Source organism: Ambystoma mexicanum, chromosome 13 (assembly GCF_040938575.1).
Source record: "Ambystoma mexicanum isolate Mex_15411 chromosome 13, UKY_AmexF1_1, whole genome shotgun sequence".
Classification (NCBI taxonomy): Eukaryota; Metazoa; Chordata; class Amphibia; order Caudata; family Ambystomatidae; genus Ambystoma; species Ambystoma mexicanum.
The window spans coordinates 138,830,172-138,850,945 of NC_090938.1; the positions used below are offsets into that span (position 1 = coordinate 138,830,172).

General features: G+C 43.2%; 1 protein-coding gene and 1 long non-coding RNA gene across 8 annotated transcripts in view; one reads left to right on the forward strand and one right to left on the reverse strand.

The window, feature by feature from the left end:
• Positions 1 to 20,774, reverse strand: part of SCUBE3 (signal peptide, CUB domain and EGF like domain containing 3) — a 785,923-nt gene that overhangs the window by 213,410 nt on the left and 551,739 nt on the right. For all 7 annotated transcript variants that reach the window (XM_069633481.1, XM_069633476.1, XM_069633480.1 and 4 more), the window contains one exon: positions 15,752 to 15,868. In XM_069633481.1, coding sequence (XP_069489582.1) covers positions 15,752 to 15,868 — 117 coding nt within the window. The remainder of the gene's footprint in view (positions 1 to 15,751; positions 15,869 to 20,774) is intronic.
• Positions 1 to 20,774, forward strand: part of LOC138520988 (uncharacterized) — a 258,021-nt gene that overhangs the window by 173,304 nt on the left and 63,943 nt on the right. The gene's annotated exons all lie outside the window — the stretch shown is intronic.

Genomic DNA, 20,774 nt, shown 5'->3' on the forward strand with positions numbered 1-20,774 from the left:
CTGCCCTAAATTTGTTCCTGATCAATCTGATGAAAGCAAAGGCCTTGGAAGAAAAAGAACCCACCTATTTAGCCTTTATTGATCTCGAACAGGCGTTCGACGGGATAAACCGGGAGTGCCTGTGGCTAAAGATGAAGAACTGGGGATGCCCGGTAGATCTATTAGAAGCTATCCAAGCCCTGTACACTGGCACCACGATACAGGTTCAAACTACAGCAAACGGAGGGCTGTCCAGAAAGATCGGAACTTCCAGTGGAATTAAACAGGGATGCGCTTTAGCTCCCTTTCTATTTGTCATATATATGGCAGATATGAAGACTATGCAAGACCAGACCCGCGCCTTCCCCCCAAAGATCAATGGGACTGAAGTACCGTGGATGTTGTATGCTGATGATGCGGTATTTGCTAACCAAACGCCCATCGGACTTCAGTGACGGTTAGAGGCCTTCAACAAGTACCTAATAGAAATTGACATGAAAATAAACATCAAGACGTCCATGGTACTAATAATGAAGTCCAGTCGAGGAAAAAGATCGGCAAGGAAACATCATGTATGGTCGCTAGAGAAGGAAAAACTGGAGGTGGTGGATACAACATTATATCTTGGGATAAGGATAAATAAAAACTGTAATGAAGAGGGGCATTATGCATTGATCCGGGAAAAGCTAATGACCTGGACTAACCAAGGGCTAGTAATAAATCGAAAATTCTCTTTGACGCCTATTACAACCTTCTATAAACAAAAGGTGGTGGCCGTAATTACTTATGGAGCGGAGGCCCTGTTAGCTCTGCGCTTGGAAGTCTGGAACTTATGTGAGTCTTACTTTTGGTGTAAAATCTTATGCCTCCCGAATTCGTTGCCAATTGAGCTCATAAGAATGGAATTAAGGCTCCAATCTTTGGCGTCAATTGTGCTGTGGAAAACCTTATCTCTTTACAGAAAATGCATCCTTGACAAACCACCTCAACCGTATGAAATACTAGCACAGGCAGGGCCAATAAATAGAGACACGATACTCCAACATTGGAAAATGAAATGTAAGGCCATCTTGGAACAGTTTAGCATCTCTCAGGACACCTTGAAATTCAATCCGGCCAAGGCAAAAAGAACCATCCAGGAAAAGGACTGGGATGAAACTCAGGCGATGAGACTGATAAGAAACCAGTGCCATCACATCATATGGGAGCGAAAAGCTTTAAATAGGCTCCCACCTTACCTGAAGAAGTTCCCATCAAACCATTATAGAGACCTCCTGCTGAGATGCAGACTAAATATCTGGAACTCTAGAGAGGTAAAATGGAGGAGAAAGCTAATGGAAAAGTCAAAAGCGTATTGTAGGTTCTGTCAAAACAAAGAACATCTGGAATCCATTAGACATGTTATGCTAGCCTGCCCGGCCCTCGCATCGAAACACCAGGTGGCTATGGGGAGCTATACTAGCAACATCTCATTTGAGATGGAGGAAGAATACTGGGAGAGACTACTGACAGTCGAAAAAGTTGGCAGAACAATAGACGCCCAAAAATGTGTGGAATCCTTAAAATTGGGATTGGAGGAAGAAGGACCTGAAGAGTGAGGAAAATAAACAGGCTCACAGTATTTCTTTTCTTAATTGGCTAAGGAAGAGATCATTACATATCATCAAACATTGGACATTTACTTGATGTGATGTAATTGAAGATGGAGAAATGTTAAAGGTTTAATCTGTTTAACCAATAAAACATAAAAATAAATAAATAAGTGTCTAGGGTCATTGTGTGGCTGAAAGTCCTATAACTCTGGTATTAGGTCTTTGTGTCTTCTGCATTTTCCCTGGCCGGTTACTCAACATTTTCTTGACAAACCCTTATCTGAAAGCCTAATTGGGGAGACAAGAGTGCCTAGTTCTGTAATGCTTATTGCAAACCTTCTTATGCCCTCTATTGCCACACGACTGGCTGTAAGTGCACTATTCGTTGCCGGCAGAAACCCTTATTCAAGTTCAGATACAAGCTGTAATCCTACAGAGCATTCATTATGTTAAAATCAAATAGCATAGGGAATTACAGTCAAACGTAAGTGAATGTAATACAAATGGCACCATGCTTGGGACTTTCCTCGCCTGCCATGAAAGTGTTCAGGTAGCCATGAAAACCAGCCCTGCATGGTCAAAATGGATGACAAGGATGTAGCCTTTTAAGCAGCTTTGCTGACTGAGCTCTTTTTCTGGGTCAGCTCAGAATCTAGCGTGAAAGGGTATCTGGGGCTTTGACTGCGAATGTATGTCCCAATCCAGAGGCTATGAACAGACCTACACTTTGAATTTCCCCATATCCCCAATGATTGGGAGGCCGCAAACATTTTTTTGGAGGGGATACATTGGTAGGATTGGAGGCTGAGATTCCCCCTCTGCTTCAAATCCCTCATCAAGAGTGAGTGATTGTACCATTACTCTGTTAATTGCTGGGATGGGATTTTGAAGCATTAAGAGGATTCAGAGACTGAAGAAAAACTGTGCGGATCCTTGGCAGGACTTAGCCCTTCCTGGGCTAGCCTTATTAATGAGGCTATGGTTTTATGCCATTTCATTGATACCTGTTTTTACGAAGGGTGTTTTTCTGTGAGATTTATGGCGGGAAAAAATGTTGATTTTATTTTTTTATTATTTGGGGGGGCAGGGATTTCCCCCCAAAACCCCATCATTTACCTATTTTTTTAAATTATTATTATTATTTTTCTTCCCCCAACCCTTTAAATGCCCTTTTCCACCCCCCAAAACATTTCGAAATGTTTTTTTCTGCAAATATTCCACGGAAAAACACCTGTCGTAAAAACAGGTGTCAATGAAAGGACGGCGTACCAAGGCAACACCAGTGTTTATCGATAGTTGAAGCCCCTGGAACCAGGCAACAACCCTGCATCGGTGCATTGATCCAATGACTCAGTGGGACCAAACAAGGCACCTGCTGAAAACTACACCCTGTCCTTCAAAAGCCTGCAGTGTGTGACCCAGTGCTGAAACTGAGACACTGAGGTGAGGGCATTGCCAAGATAGCACTGGTAACTGTACAGACTAGTATTTCTAGGGGTACTAAACATATGAATTACAACTGTAATATATTTGGATTTAGAAAAGAATGATGGTACCTGAGAACGGTATATCTGCTTACCTGCTGCTGTTACCAGACTCCCATAGCACATTCCCACCATGGTTTCCTTAAGGTCTGATCAATCCAATCCCGCCCTTTCAAGCAGCATCAGACTATTGTCTTTCCTATTGATCTTCAGGGGTCCTCTAGCTTCTTGCAGCCTCACTTAGACCCTTAAAGACACTGGAACCAACATTAACAAAATCCCAAAAACCTAAAGCAGTTCATCATGGAGACTTCCAAAGGGCCCACACTTTTCTGACTCCAAGGTCCCCATAGGGTACAACTGCCTTATGTTTGAGGCAAGACAATTCAATTCTATTCTGAAATCTATTATTTTGGATTTTTAAAACACAATCCATAAAACGAATACAAAATACTTCATAAACCTCAATTGACACTGAATTCAAAATAAGATTCAAAATATGAATCACTCTGTCGACATACTGTTTCCTTATTAAAGAAGCGTTTTCTATTTATATATACACAATGCAGAAGAAATTAACGTATCCGGTATCACAAACAAATATCTTTCTGCTTCTCTTTAATTTTTTTTTATTCCCTGCATTAAAAGTAGGAATTAAATATTTTGCTCATAGAGATTTATAAAAAGGACAAAAAATAATTAAAAAGGGAGGCATGGTCCTCTACAGAGGTACCGTTACATAAGAAAGTGATCAGCTTGATTTGATTGGTCTTACATGTCCAGCTTTTTTTTTTCTTCCCCTTTGGGTACAAGGAGTCCCGTTCCCATGAGGAACTTCCTGATACACGGCAAGTGATGGGTTATATGGACTTACTTAATACACCAGAATGTTATCAGTTTCGTGAAGATAAAGTGAACCAATATTATCAACAAGAAGCTGAGAATATCCCTTTAAATCAGGTCTCCACTGGACTGTGCTGAGGATGTTGAAAAGGGATGACAATCCAAAGAACCAGAGAGAGCAGGCGGAAAGCCGAGAGCAGGTGGAAAGCTGACAGGAGCCAGAAAGCCGAGAGAGGGCAGAAAACTGAAAATACCAGGGGAAGACCCCTGTATGCAACAGAGTGGAAGGAGGTGGGGCTGTCGTAGTACGCGGAGCCTAGATAAGCCAGAGCAGCGCCAGCGCAGAACGTAAAACGCTGGGAGACTGTATTGTGAGAACAGAGGAAATCCAAACAAGTTGGAACTGGGTTTGGTGATGGCGTGACCATGCAGCAATCATGGTGGGCAGTCGGCCGGCACAACGACACAGACACCACAAGCGGAAGGAAGCAACTCCCGAAGCAAGTCCCAGTAACAATTCTGTCCACAAAGCGAGGGTGGGATGGATATGAAACAGACTTTGCAGAAACTGAACATCGAAGCTACCATGAAGCCGAAAGAGAGTCTAAAGTCCTACAGGTTCCAGCAACGTTACCCCTAAAGACACAAGGTTATACGGGGAACGGGAATACCGGAAAGTTAAAAGGAACTCAGTATAAGTTAAACAAAACTCGTCCAGTGATGGGAAAAGAATTGGAGACAAGCCGATAAATCAGGACTGTATTAATGAGATAATGAGAAACAGGAAAACCACAGAAGGGGAGAGGAATAGAATTGGAATCCTATTTCACCTGAACTCTGTTAAAGAGATGAAGGGAAACCACAGACACACAGAGGGGGACAGAAATAGGATTGAAAGCTTAAAACCTCAGAACTGTGCTAATGCGGTAAAGAGGAACAGGAAACCCACAGAAGGGAAGAGGAAATCTTATTGCCTTAGGAAAAGGGAAAGGACAACCCATATCCTGAGGATAAGAAAGTACCGAAACAAAAGAGACATTTGGGGAGTCAAGACCTCTGAGGTCAGGAAGATAAATATCACACATGAAAGAGCACCCCAGGAAGAGGTGAACTATAACTGGGAGTTGGGCAAACAAGATTCCACAGAGGAGAACTATATACAAGGGGGTCTGGAGTCCTACAAGAGAGAGAAGGAACTTGAGCAGAACAAAAATAATCTCTAAGAAAGAGGACAAGGAAGCTACCAGTCCTCAGAAAGAAGTGCAGAACTTAGCAGAGACTATTTACATATGGTCTATTGAGTAGACCAATATAATGAAGGAAACGACTGTGAAGAATCACAGCACCCAGGAGAAGGGAGTCATTTCCCTGGCCTTAGTTAGTTATACTAGTGGTCAGCTCCGATAGGTTAGATTTGGACAGACTTGTTTTGGACATTCACTCCGACTGATGAGCTCCTTAGTTACTAAAATAGGTAGGTAACACCCCATAAATGACCAAGTTCTTTCGACTGGATGTTCCTCCAACGTATTCTTCATCTTTGACATGTAATGTCTAGCTCCAGCTGCTTTGGAAAAAGATTTTGGCAGAGGGCGCTGTGCGTTGATTGAGTCGATGTCCCTCGAAGGCCCCTGTCGAGGGTGATGTCATCGAAGGGTATATATAGCACGTGCAGCACCCGTTGGCCTCAGTCATGTTTTTCCTCCTCTTGCAGTAGAGATGCCTGTAAAACACAGGAGTGACCGTACTCGGCCTTGGTCGAACGGAAGCTGTAATAGCACGGCAAATTCTACTAAGGGGTAGTTTGGGAGGGCGATGAGGAATACGTGGGAGGAACATCCATCCGAAAGAACGTTGCCAGGAGTAAGTAACTTGTTCTTCGAATGGATTATGTCCTCCCACGTATTCCTCACCTTTGACAGACTCCCAAAGCAATATTATGTTTGGAGGAGGGTGTAGAATTACAATGTATACATTTTCAAGGGCAAGCAAAGAACTGCTTTGCCAAACGTACCATCCTGACCATGGGAAGAATCCAAACAGTAATGTTTAGTAAACGTGTGGATGGAAGACCACGTTGCAGCTTCACAGATACCTGTATTTCTAATTGGAACACCCCTTTGTAGCCATGCCCCTGCTGGAATGTGCTCTCAAACCTTCAGGAGGGTCTTTACCTGCCAGCCGGTAGCATTGTGATACTGTGAGAATTATCCATTTAGACAAGGTCTGTTTGGAAACAGCCTGACCTAGCTTGTGTCCTGTGTATCCGATAAAGAGTTGGTTATCAACTCGCAATTTAGACATTCTGGAGATGTAAAAGCTTAACGCTCTCCTAAGGTCTAACCTATGGAGTCTTTCCTCTTCCTTACCAGGATGAGGTGGAGGATAGAAGGAAGGCAGAACAATTTTCTGATTCAAATGAAAGTCCAAAATGATTTTCAGAAAAAAAGGAGGGTTTGACCCTTAAAACAATTCTGTCCTTGTGAAAGATGGTAAAGGGTGGCTTCGATGAAAGTGCCTGCAACTCGCTCACTTTACAGGCTGATGTCAGAGCTACCAATAGGATTGTCTTGAAGGTTAACAACCTTAACAGACACGTGTGCAGAGGTTCAAATGGAGCACACATCAGGAATTTTAAAACCAGATTGAGGTCCCAAACCGGAACTTGGAAAGGAGATGCAGGGAACACATTAGTGAGCCCTTTTAGGAATTGAGTCACCAGTGGAATTTTGAAATAGGAACATTCCTCTGATGAGCGCTTAAAGATTAACAGCACCACCAAGTAGCTTTTAATGGTACCAATCTGAAGGCCCCTATTTGCCAAGGATAGCAAAAAGGATAAAACATCCAGAGTTTTACACAGAAAAGGATCAACATTCTTTTCTTTGCACCAGTTGCACCAAACACAACTGTTCAAAACCATTTTAGTGGCAAATAGGGAGTCTGCTGCCTTACACATTGGTCCAAGCAGAAGACATATTGTGTATGCAACAACAGATGCTATTCAGCCATATCTACTCCATAGTGATAATCCTGTAGACCGCTGGGCTTTGACTCGAGCACGGTTTGATTGCTTATGGTTAGGGGCACGAACTAAAAGCTGGACAGAGTCAGGAGGATCTCCTACACTTTGTATTGTTCTGCCCACATTATATAGACTTAAGACGGAGAACACTTTTGCCACTACTCAGATCGGCCGGCATGTTTCAGGCTAAGCTTGCCTTATGTTATTTGCTGTCGGCAGCTACGATTCCAGTGGCTTGGGGTATGGTGGATTATTTGAGACGGGCCTGGTATCAGAGATCCAAAACCGTGGCACAGAATTAGATTGAGCTCTGAAATTTTAATCGTAATGAATTATTTGGCTGCTCTTTGTGGATTTACCTGATTACACACATGCACATTTTAAATCTGTATGTATTGTTTGTAAATTTATACTCTAGATATTTTTTTAATACGTTGAATTGACTTTTGTAATGTATGCATTTTTATTCTGTTAACGGTTTATGGATAATTTGTTTCCGAATAAACTTTTATGATGATGATGATGATGATGATGCATTCCAACGGCAACGTTGCAGAGACTTTGTTGCTGGTCTTCTGGACGAAAGCAACACATCCATTTTGTCATCCGGAAGGGCCCAATCCTTGTATCTTAGCCTTTCAGAAACCAAGCGTGAAGGTTGAGAGTCATGACCTCTGGATGGAGAACTGGACCCTCTTCTCGCGAGAGAAGGCCCTCTCTTTGTTGAAGACGCATTGGATGACAGATGGACCTGTCCACGCCCTCCTGGCCCAATCTGGGGCAATTAGGATAATGTATTTTCTGAACTTTCTCAAGCTCCTGATTAAATGAGGAATGACGTGGACCGAAGGGAACGCGTACAGGAGTGGAAATTCCCAGTCCTCTACGAACGTGTCTCCTAGAGCTCCTCTTGGGGAAAATTCCCTTGAGCAATATCTTCGCACTTCCGATTGATCTCAGTCATGAACAGATCTACCTGAGGGGTTCCCCAAAGGGTGAAGATCTCTTGAACGACTTCCTGAGCTAGTTCCCACTCGTGGGAGACTGTGCTCTGCCTGCTCAGAGCGTCCGCCGCCGAGTTCTCCTCTCTGGCTAGGTGAACCGCCGATAGGGAGATTCCTTCTTGAATTGGCCAGTACCAGAACTGCATTGCTTCTCTGCACAGTGGTAGTGACCCTACACCTCCTCTCTTGTTGAGGTAGTACAAGGCCACTGTGTTGTCCGTCATTATAAGGACATTCTTTCCCCATACAGGGGGTGGTAAAGCCTTCAGCGCTAGTCTGATGATTGCTCTCAGCTCCAAAAGACAGATGTGTAGTTTGGACTCTGATGGAGACCTACGACCGCTGATTGTCAGATCATTGGCGTGGGCTCCCCACCCCGTGAGTGAGGCATCCGTCACTACTGTAATCTCCGGCCATGGTTGCCAAAAGGGTTCTCCCTTCAGAATATTTTCCTCGCAGGCCCACCACAAAATATCCTGTTAGAATCTGGTTGGAATCTGAAGTCGGTCCGACATCTTTCTTGAGAATTAGGACCATTGTGTTCTGAGAGCCCATTGAAGGGATCTCATTCTCAGGCGGGCCTCTGGCACCAGAAAAATGCAGGATGTCATAAGGCAGCGCAACCTCAAAAAATCGAAGGCCGGAAGACTCTGAGCGCTCTGCAATTTGGTCACCATCTGAAGAATGTCTTGAGCCCTCACCTCGGTTGGCGAGCTCTTTCCCAAGGATGTATCGAGCACAGGAAGATGGGAAGATGTCATATGGGACTTCTTGTAATTGAGGGAGAAGCCCAGACTGTGAATAAACTAGCAGGTAACTTTGACATGATCTAGGGCTTGTTCGGGACAACGCGCCCTGATCAGCCAATCATCCAGGTAGGTGTAGACGTGAATCCCCCGTGTCCTGAGACTTGCTGCAACTACCGCCATCAGTTTGGTGAGAACCCTTGGGGCGGAGTTCAGCCAGAATGGCAGAACTCAAAACTGATGAGAACCACCAACTGCGAACCTCAGGTATTTTCTGTGCTTGAGATGGATTGGCACATGAAAATAAGCATCCTAAAGGTCCAATGACATCAACCAATCCTGGAGTTGGAGGGCCTGAAGGATCTGAGAAAGCGTGAACATCTTGAACTTGTCCTAACTGAGAAACTTGTTCAAGTATCTCAAGTCCAAGATGGGTCTCAGTCCTCTGTCCTTTTTGGGGATCAAAAAATATTGGGAGTATGAACCCTTGTTCCTCTCCGCTAGAAGTACTGGTTCTATAGCACCTTTTTCTAGCAGGGTTAACATTTCCTGCACAAGGAGCAGATCCGGAAACCTTAAAGAGCGGTTCCCTAGTGGATTGTTCTAAGGTATTCTTATAAAAGGAAGGCAGTAACCATGGGCTACCGTTTCCAGAGCCAAGCATCCGAAGTAATGTCTCGCCATTCTTCTAGATGCTGAGACAGTCCGCACCCTACTGGTGAACTGTGACTCAATTCCTCAGAGTGGTTTTGTGGCAGCTGCTGCAGAGGTCGATGGTAAGGAGGCTGCTCTTGAGCTGGCTTCGCACCTCTACCTTGTCCACCACGAGGAAATCTTCTCTGGCCTCTTTGACTGCCCATTCCTCTCGCCGTTCCAACTGAGGAGTAGTAACAAAAAGATCTACCCCCCAACCTCCCCAATATGATATGATATGAAAAGGCTTAGGTTGCCTAATAGCAGCGCCTAAAGATTTGGTAGCCGCCTTTGAGGTCTGCAACTTCGCAAGGCTCTCGTCGGCCTTGGTGCCAAAAAGATGAAACCCATCAAAGCCATGTTGAGAAGCCTGGCTTGCACATTCGGCGCAAAACCCGACTTCCGCAACCACACAAATCTGCGCAGCCATGGATCTGCTGATGCTATCTGCAGAATCCAATCCTGATTGAAGGGACTCGCACATGGCTTATTTGCCGTCCCTAACAATAGCTAAGAAGCCGTCCCTTTCATCCCCTTCTGGAATATGCTCTGCCGCCATGGAGATACAGTGCCATAGAGTATACAAAAACTTTGTGAGGGCACAAGTGGAGTTGGCAGATTTTAGTGCCATGCTCCCAGCAGAAAATACATTCCTTGCCCATCCATCTATGCGCTTGTCGTCCCTATCAGGAGGGATGGTAGGGTACGCTGCCTGTTTCAAAGTAGCAGTAGCTGCCTGCACCACCAGACTCTCCGGAGTGGGGTGTTTCAACAGGTAGTCTGGGTCGCTACTGGAGGAGCTGTATTTTTTGCACAAGTTCTTTTTGACTGCCGGATAAGATTCTGGAGTCTCCCAGTTCCTAGCCACCCTTTTTTGCAGTGCCACATGAACAGACAAAATGGGATTAGTTTGTGGACCCTTGTCCAGAATGTCTGTGAGGTCATCTTGGTCATAAGGCAAAGGTGGCCTGCTCCAACTCAAATATGCAAACACTTTTGACATAAACTGTCTATCGGAAGAGTCTGCATGTTCCCCTGGTTCTGGCTTTCCGAATTCAAGTTCAGCGGAGGTATCAACCCCACTTACTGTTTGCAAGTTCACATATAGGTCTTGCATTCTACTTTCCTCAGAGATAAAGTTCTCTGGTACATTGGGTGTACCATAATGCAGCCCAAATGGGGCTTCCTCATTGTCAGATTCCTCTTCCTCTTCAAATATAGAAGTAAGAGACTTAAAGAACTCTTTCTTCGGGAGTGGACCATATATTTTGTCAGTAGGACCAGTGTACCCATGCTTACAAGTGACCCCGCGTAAAAAGGGGCACAAGTAAGGGCCATTCTTCCATAACATTACTCAACATACCCTTGTTCACATGAATGGTCCATTAAAGATATGTACACAAAATTAAATGACATGTGGTAAGAATTCATGTTGGAAGCGGAACTATCTCACAAGGTTAAATATAAGTAGCTAAGTCTTTTTGTCAACATGCCACTGACCGTGAACCAAGATAATAATAGGTTTCTTACATGCAATTTAACATAATCGCAAAGGAAATTGGGAACGGAGCAACTTCAGGTCCCCAACGACGAAGCTTTTCCAACTTTATTGGATAAATCAAGCCAAAATTGATTAAATATTACTTAGAGCCAAGCATGACCGGCATTGGCAATTTCAACATCATCTTTAGCAAATTGGAAAATTCCCAAATCGGTTCCGTATTAAATAATTCTCTTCAAAGAGCTAATCTTAACTGGACTGTTAAAATAAAACCAGATATATTTATTCTAAAATATATATAAAAAAGAAACATTGGGCATGCAGACAAAAGATTGAGGTAATGTTTACAATATTACGACTATGGGCATGAGCCTACAATAAACCTGACTATCACGTAAATGGTTAGCCCAAAAGATGGCGTCAATTTTTTCTGATAGTGGAAATGGAGGAAGGCTTTATGGCGGAACTATGGTAACCGGCATAAACATTACACGTGGCAGCCGGCGCTGTGTTACCAATCCTGAAGCCGATGCGCGGAGACCACGGACAGCACTTTGCATGTAAGCCCTTACTCGCGTTACAAGTGACCGTTCACTTTGCATGACATGTTGGCCAGTAATTGATACAGAAGATCTCAATGCGATTACATCTTTAACTGCTATTATCAGCACACGTTTTTGGCCTGGATGCTTCTCTTTTGCAGCCGGGGGCAATCACTGAGGGGAAATACAGTTGCTTCATATAGAACCTAGAAAGCAGTAATTAGACGTCAGGACAGACTAACACAAGCCATTGGACCGCATGTCCAAGATTAATGAAGCATGTGATATTAAGACCAGCACTTTATCAGATTATGATCAATGGAAAGAAACAAATATATCTCTCAGCCAAACAGTTGGGTTTGGGACTGACTAAATCAATATAATACAATTTGGAAACAGATTACTTAAGATAACATTTCATGGGTCCTTGCCATGACCACTTGAATCGCACATGAACAGTAAGAAACCAACAGCCTTAAGTTTTCATCCACGAATTTTGAAATTAAAAATCCAGGAATGACACATTATAGATATGTGTGAAGTAGATTTGAGAGATTGAGAGATTGATGTGTATGACACATGACAAATGCATTTCACGTGGGATTCAAACTCAAGACTTCTCAGGAACCAATACCTTAGACAACTTGGAATTGCTACCAATTGGACCTATGGTAAGAGAACATAAACTTGTTTATCAATGGACATGTAACAAGCAATGCATATGGAAAATGCGACTACAATAGACTAACGCAATGGGCCCACACTCCACTTTTAATCAATGATGACCATACTGTCAGTGTGTATTCACATTCATGGCACCATGAGACTTAAAAAATACCAGGTTCCTCGTAGAGTCACCACTTAATAATAAGATTCATCCCAATATTGGTGGACATAATGTTTATCTTGACATATTCATCTCACACTTATATATTGGGAGAAATTGACAATGATTAATAAGCTAATGTTTAAAACATTTTTGTGTCAAACTTACAAGAGACTATTTATCTTGACATACATGTGCCTTTTAATTTATTTAGTTTTATTTTCGTTATTCTCTCTCACCATTCTATTCCTAACCCACAACCCCTCCCTATTCTCTATCTTTACACTTCACACCATGTGTGTATATGCTTGTTTATATATATGTAGTGAATCTGAGATATACCCTGATTTGAAAAAGGCTCGTCAGGAGAAGAAACACGTGTCATCCAAAAGGGCTCTCATTCGGGAGATTGGCGATTAAAACAAAAATAATTTGTGAATAATAAAATTTGAAATCAAACTTAAACATGTGTGAAAACAATAAATCCATGTTTTAAACCTTGGAGGTGAAGTAGTGGTTCCTCTGAAAACCCTTTTTTCACACACAAGCAACACCCCCAGACCATTTACTCAAAAGGTTGTGAGGCTGAAGAAGTTGACCCCTGAAAACGACCCCTCATCAACCATATATTTTATCAGGTTTTGAACCCAGAGGCTTCGACGTCGTCAAAGTCGTCGACATTTTCTTTATCAGCACTGATTTTGAAGGGGCGCTTGGCTCTGACGGCTTAGCTGTCAAATGTAGTGCAGCTGGCGTCGAAGATTTTGACACTAATGTTGACACCTGCGTCGAGGGATTAGTAGGCGTTGAGGGCCTGGCGGGCGCCAAAGCAACCACCGGCGTTTATGATGTCGACAACCGCGGCTTCTCCCTATGTCTCGAGTGATCTGTTGATGTTTTTTAGATCAAGGCCTCAAGGGCTCTCGATGCGGATCAAGCCTTTTACCCGGGATCGAGGGCATGCAGGTTTTCGGTTGAGACCTCTTCTTTTGAAGACATATGTCGGAGCATGGCTTTGTTTGTCGAAAATCTTCAACATTTCCACCCTGAAGGCTTCCCATTCAGCCGGTGTTGATTTTTTTTTGTAGGGGCTGTAACCCTTTCAGGGGAACCGTCAGATGAAGAAGGCATCCTTCGGTGCCTCTTCTTCGAAGATGACAAGTGGTGGGAACCAATTCTTGACCTAGAACGCTTTACCTTCTTCCTCCGAGGACAGTCGCCTCTCGACTCGTTGGTCGAAGGCCTCGCAGGTCAGGTCTTAGGTGATTTGGGGATTCTTCCTACCTTAAGTTTCCCCTTCCGTTCTCTCAAGGATTTTCCCATCATGGATTGGCACTTGGAAAAATCAGTGGTGTTGTGGTCCTCCCCGAGGCACCACAGACAGATGCGATGCGGGTCAGTTAGGAACATCTTCGACCTGCAATCTCGGCATTTCTTAAAACCGGACTTCGGCGTCGACGGTGTCGAAGAAGAATACATAATTCTTGATGGTTTAGTAACAAAACGTCATAGATGAGGTGCGCCGAATTCACACAAAGCAAACGCTTTTTGCGGAAAAATGGAACTGAGGCCAATGGGCACTGCGCGTGCTATATATAACCTTCAATGACATCACCCTCGACAGAGGACTTCGAGGGACATCGACTTGCCGCCATCGATGCACAGCGCCCTCTGCTGAATGTTTTTTAAAATTATTATTATTATTATTTATTTTTGTAGCAGCAGAAGCTGGACATTACGTGTCAAAGATGAGGAATACGTGGGAGTACACAATCCATTTGAAATAGTGAAAGGTAGGCCTTATTTTACTTTAAATAAACTGTATGGTAAAAATGTTTTCACAGTGTCTGAATCCTTTTTCCGATCCTCCACGATCGTTAAGGTGCAGAAGCTGCTGCATCTCCAGGAGAATGACAGAGTCCACAAGGTCTGACTGAATTAACTGTGCCATCACAGAAAGTAGGTTGGTTCAAGGACACCTTATAGCAAAGCACTTTTGAAAATCCACCAGATGTGGACTTAAAGAAACCAGGTTGCATCAGAGAGAGCTCAACGGAAGCTGTGGTAGTGGTTCCAGCCAGTAGTATCGGTCCTCTGAACTGCTCAGCTGAAGGAACAGTGTTCAGTTGGGAAGCCAGCAACTATGAATCACTCCCGGACTTTAAAGTCACTTCAGCGCGATATTTAGGCCTAAAGGGCAGCATGAAGTTACCGCCATTAGGATGTGACCTTGGAGGGCACATTGAGCACTCAAATGTCCCCCTCTCGTTCATATGGTCCATAGCAAACAAGCCCCTGCCCTAGAATGGTCTACAAATTAGAAATAAAGGACTTACCTGGATCCAGTCAGGAAACTTGGTTAACTCCTCAGGTGGGATTCACTTGAAAAAGTCGTCCCACCTTCACAACCTCAGCATCAGGTCCTTGACAGGGAGAACCTTGTAGGAAGTGCAGAGGGGCCAGCAATAGTCTGAGCAGAGACTGAAGACACAGAACATTTAAGTCTGCTTCCCAAAAAGAATGCCCACAGTGTAGAAAAGCATACCGATGGAGCATAAGTGTTATGCTAAATTTAGAGGGTTCACTGCAAAAAAATTTAAAAAACAAGTGCGGGGAGTCCAGCTGTTGTGGTTGGAGTGAAGGCCAGGTGTGAGAGAAAAGGACACAGCAGAGAGGGACACAGGAGTGTGCCCCGAGTACATTATTTTTGAGCTGATGCAACGCAGGCATTAATTTATGTATACACACACTTTAACTGGAATCCTAACAGAGGTGACAAAGTTGAAACATAATGACAAACAATCAAGACCGTTTTCTGTGATACAATAAATGGGATTCACTTTCTCGACTCTATTGGTAGGGTGCAGGCGGTAATTGGCAAGAGGGCCGCTCACTCTGGAGTCCAAGCTCTGAGTAGCAGGTGAACGGACATGAGGCTAAGAGGTTAGGGGTGGGAGCTTTTCCTAGAGCCCAACAAAGGGAGATTGAAGCAGCTTATATAGGATGAAGAATAGTGCAACATCATGAGGGAAATGACAGTGATGATGGGGATCGGTGGCACCAACCAGTACCCTAACTCTATAAACCCCAAGTAAGGTGCAGGTTATACATTGGATGGGGGTGAGTGTCCGGAGCTTCCACCTAGTTGTGATGGAGATAATTAGGATGTCAGGTATTACCCAAATCCCTCATTGGTTAAGGTCCTGGTAATAAATTGGGTGCAGGTGATAAATAGGTTGGATACAACTCGCTGGTGCTCCTACCTAGTTGTGATGGCTAAGCAGAAATAATTAGGATACTAGGTCTTATGCAGAGCACTTCCTGGCTATGGTGTGGATAATTAATAGGATTGGAATCGCTTCCTGCTGCCCCCAGACCTGTGAGATCAAGGCAATAATGACACATGAGGCCATTCTCTACAGCCGTGTCTGGGCAAGGTGGAAGTGGTGAAGGGAACGGCAACCATTCTTGGAACCCCCTGGTTTAGAGTGAATGGTGTTCTCGTGTATCACTCACCTTTACAGGTTTTCCTGTCAGGCTGCAGCATGAACCCCATCGGGCAGCTGCAGTGCACGCCTGTGGCAGCGTCATGGCACTTGCTGTCACAGCCTCCATTGTTCACAGCACAGGTCTCTGTAAGATGGAAGAGCAGAGCAACAAGGGAAACAAAAAAGAAATCCAAAGGTTAAACTTAAAATGTTGCCTATATCTGTAAGTCTCTGTAAGTCTCTTTATGTCTCTATCCCAGATGTGTGTATTGGATACCCCAGGAATCTCATCAAAACCTGTTACTCGTAGGAATCCTAGTCCATTCATTTTTGCCCCTTAAAATAGAGTTCAAATAAGAGACACTGGGCCCCTAAGATTCAGTGTCAGAAAAATGGAATCCAGTCAGAATTGCCAATGCACACGCTAAATATTGCTAAAACAGTATGATTCCCCTGTCCATACTAGTTTCACTGGGATGTAAGGTTTAAGGCAGGAAACAGAAGACTGCAGACACTTCTTCTTAGGGAATGGTCTCCAGCTATTTACAACAGAGGTTCAAGGAATACTTAGTTAGACAGCACATCACTGGTGATTTCTACTGCCACTTTTGTCAGAGGTCCAAGTAGAAGGAGTCAGGCAACACACTGCTGAGTACTTCTTACAGAACTCACAACAGAAGTCCATAGAAAAGAAATGAACACATCAGTGTTTCTTTCTTTATCCATTTTAAACAGGAAGCAACGAGTTATGCTGAATTGTCTAATGCCATTTTATCAACGGTCTAGAGAAGAAGGAGTTGAGCCAATACACCACTGGTGTTTTCTACTATCACTTTGATCAGGGGTCCAGGTAATAAGGAGTAAAACATCAATTTGGTTTCCGGCCCATGGAATAGGAAGTTAGTGGATAATTATCAAGCTACTTTCATTTACATTGTGAGGCCCAGGAGATGTATGCTTAGATACCACACAATGGGGTGCTTTCTGCAGCATTAACATACATCATGAACCCTGGATATGAAGAGAGTTAAACACCACACACCAGGGTGAAGATCCCTAGCCCTTTCATGAGATGTAGGGGTCAGAGAACACAAAATGTGAAACATTATCTAGCTCAAAAACATAGGAGCATAGGAAAGAAGAGGGTGAGATAGCATAATATACTCCATTCATAATGCAGGGGGTACAGGAGAGGTTTGATGCCGTGCAATAGTGGGCTTTCTTCATTGATAACACCAAAACTTGGGAGATGATGGGATCAGCTAGCGTATAACCGGGTGCTTTCATCACCTCCTAGCACACAGAGCTCAGGAGATGAACGGATCAAAGTGTGCCTGTGGGTGCTTTCTTCCTCCACTCAAACCAGAGGTTGACAAGGGGTAAAGTCATATCAATCAGCGCAAGTTGCTGGATCCAGGTCCTTATACGAAAGCCAGGACAATGTGATTAACAGATGCCCCCTTACTCTATAATTTCCCAGCATAGATCAGTCAGTTGGGTGCCCTCAGCTAGTCCCTAAAGCGACCCAAGCAATCTTTGTGGTATTCACATCGGTGCCAGACAGCCTCATCTAGCCAAAGAGCTATTGTATAGCATTAAAAAACAAAATGTACAAATAGCCGCATGTTGTCATTGGAGAATACACCAAAGAGCCTTCACCTTCATAATTCAAATCCATTTTAAAAAGTTGGAGGTTAAGGATTCCAGAGAATCATTGTTTCAATGTGAATGTTTAATTTTGGATGCCCACAACAGAACAGATGCAGCATGAGTGACAGACACGCGTGCTGCTCTCAGACGAGTTCAGGGTGTGTCAGCAGCCCAATCTTCCCTCATACCCAGTGAACTGGTCCAGCATGGCGGGAGATGGCATGTGTGCATGCTTCCATTACATAGGCCAGAAAAACACGCTTACAGTGGCATTACTGACGTATTGCCGACAGAATAAACACAGGAATAATCTGTGATTCTCTTGCACGCAGAACTGAAACTGTGGTGGTATACAACATTTTTTACATCACTCTATGCATTAATGATTTGTTACCAAATGAATACAACATGAGCAATAGCACAACAGATAAAGCACTGTTGAATGGATAACGCAGAATAAGCATCTCACAATCATATAACAGAGTTACAGAAAAGCAAGCATATTTTACAAACAGAACAGGTCAGCCTTATCTAAAACTCTGACATGGTAACCCAACCGGCAGTAGACCAAGATTCTGTTATGCACAAAACAAATGTTGTGGACTGCAGCAGTGAAGGCTCCCATCAAACCTGGGAGAAAAGACAGTTCAAGTACAGCGCAGTTTGGTAGAGTTATCTGCAGTTGTCAACACAGATCATTTGGTAGAGTATGTAATTGTACAAGCTTCTCTTGTTATGCCTCTTGACCAATTCTGACTACTACTTTGAGTGCCTACAACCAAGATTACAAAAATTCAAGATATATGCCTTGCCTGTTTTATTGAATATTTTGAACTTGAGCAGGATGCTCCATATTTAGTTTGATAATACAGAAAGTAATTTAACGTTGTAACTGCGCTGTAAATGCTAAAAATATACATTGCATATGCACACATCCTTGCATATAGTTATATAAAGCAGTGAGGTGTGTTTCGGGCACAGATTATTTTGTTCAATTGCACTCTAATCGTTGAAATGTATTTCTGTCTTTCCACATTTCCATTTTAATATTTTCTTACTAGAAATCAAATGATGGACAGTATCCAAGGATTTACTCTTCAGAATAACGCTATTTTATTTACGATTGGCAGGGAGCTATAATTTGCTTCCTAAAGTATCTGTGATTTTTGTAAATAAGTTAGAAATTGACTTGTGATGACTTTTTTGGTGAACACAATTTATTGATGTTTAAGATATAGCAGGGATATTACTATTTTTGGTTTATGATGATTTACAAAGCATATAACTGTGGAATAATATTCATGCATTATCTGTTATATGGTCTGACGAAAAAGAAATCTGAGATGGAGTATGTTAGATTTTTCAGAACGACTACTGGTGAGTTCGCAGAAGTCCACTTTTCTTGACTGCAATTGTTTACCACAGAAGTCTAACCAAACTCTCAATTGGTAATACAGCTAAGCAGTACGGTTTAGACTAAGGAGATCAGGGGTATGGTGTAACGTAAAGTTACCATGCACAAGAGGCAGTCAAGCAATACATTATGTATTTACATCCCAACTTGAAGCAGGTTTAGCAACTGCTGGGTGAATATGTCTCACTCTTTTCATGAAAGCTTTCACTCTGGGATTTTCCACCACAAGACGTTGTGCTGGGAGTTGGTGTATGCAGCAAAAGCCACAAAGTGTAACTTTAAGGAGTTAAACACTAGCACAGAATCCAACAGGTATAGTAAGCAGGTAATTGCATCTGAAGCTGTGGCTTCTACCTGGTTCATAAATGTGTTTGAACACCAAATCACAGTGCGTTTCTATTGTTGAAGTAACACATATTTATGTTTGTTTTTGTTTTGCATGTCTCCCTAAGGATGTCCATGCATCATTTAGTTGGCAGTTGTAAATGACCAACTGTATCACCTCTGGAGCCAAACTTGTGTGGACAGATTGTGTTAGCTGAAGTTTGATTGGAGGTTCCTCTGCCATGTACAGCAGGTCAGGGGGTAACACGCCTGTTGTGCCCGTGTTGATGCGATCATTATTCGAGTTAGGTGTTCCTGTATCAATTTCAGCACCACCCGGTGTACCAGTTAAGTTTGGGGAAAAACATATACAAATATCCCTGACCAGCTCTTCCACAGTGCATTACCAATAGGCACCCTTCTTTTGGGGACATGGAATTTGTGTTTGGACTTCTTGCAAACAAGCAGGGGTAAAACATTTAATTTGCAAGATACTAGCCAGTCATTAAAAGTAATCCACCACCACATATCTACCCTTATACACAGCACACCATGTCCTACTCACCAAGAATCAGTTATTACTAGCTAAGAACTCTTAGTCCAAATTCTGAGCCCTGAAAAACCTTATATTTGAAGTGCCAGAGTGCCCCTGCCTTGAAAATCTGTTCGAGTGATTGCGTTCAGTTCCCAATCATGTTCCTGCTGAACAAGTCTGCTGAGATTGTCTGCCATAAAATGGTCCACTCCAGGCAATGTGCTACTTCGCTTATGCACTAGTGCCATTCCTGCTGCACCACCTAGAACAGTATTAGTGAGTGTATCCTCCTTGCTTGTTTAGATTTAACAATGCTGTTGTTTTGTCTGTTTTCTAGACAACACTTTTGCCCTTGATTAGTGTTTATGAAATGCCATGAGTTCTAGTATTTTATTTAGTAACACAAGCTCTTGTGAGTGCCACCACCCATATGGTGCAAGCATGCAGTGGTGTGCCCCCTAACCTTTTGGGAGGTGTCGGTCATATGGTAATTTGTACTAGGGTCTGGGGGCTTGTGAAAGCCTATCCTGTCATCATGTTTGTTGTGTTCTACCATTGCAGAGTCCTGCTTTCTTCTTTATTATTACCACAGGATCCTCCCAGCTGTCTGTGGTTTCTGACCAACATACTGTACTCTGAGCGGCTGTTGCAGTGGTCTTGTGCAGTTGTGCATGTGGTATTAAGTGGATGCAGTAAACCATCACACCAAGAGTCTCATCACTTTTCTCACAAATCATTTAACACTTGTCAAATAAAGGAGAACACTTGCCTGAAAAGCTTGAACCTTTTTGTTCGACGGGTAGACGATTGCAATTTGGGTGTTGATTTCTGCTCCCAGAAAATATTTTACTCATGAGGATAAGAGACTTGATTTTTGCAACATTTAATGAGATTCTCAAAGGATGGAATAACGTTAGGGTCACTTAAGTGTGCTGACTGCCAGGCACTGTTCCCTGTTAGGAGACAGTCACCTACGTAAAGGTGAACATATATACCCTTCCAGCTCAAGTATACGGCCAACATGACTAGATCATTTTAAGTACATGTAGTGTTGATGTTATCCCAAAAGGCAGAACTTTGAACTGATAATGGCTAACCCGGCCATAGAATCTTAAATCTTTTCAGTGT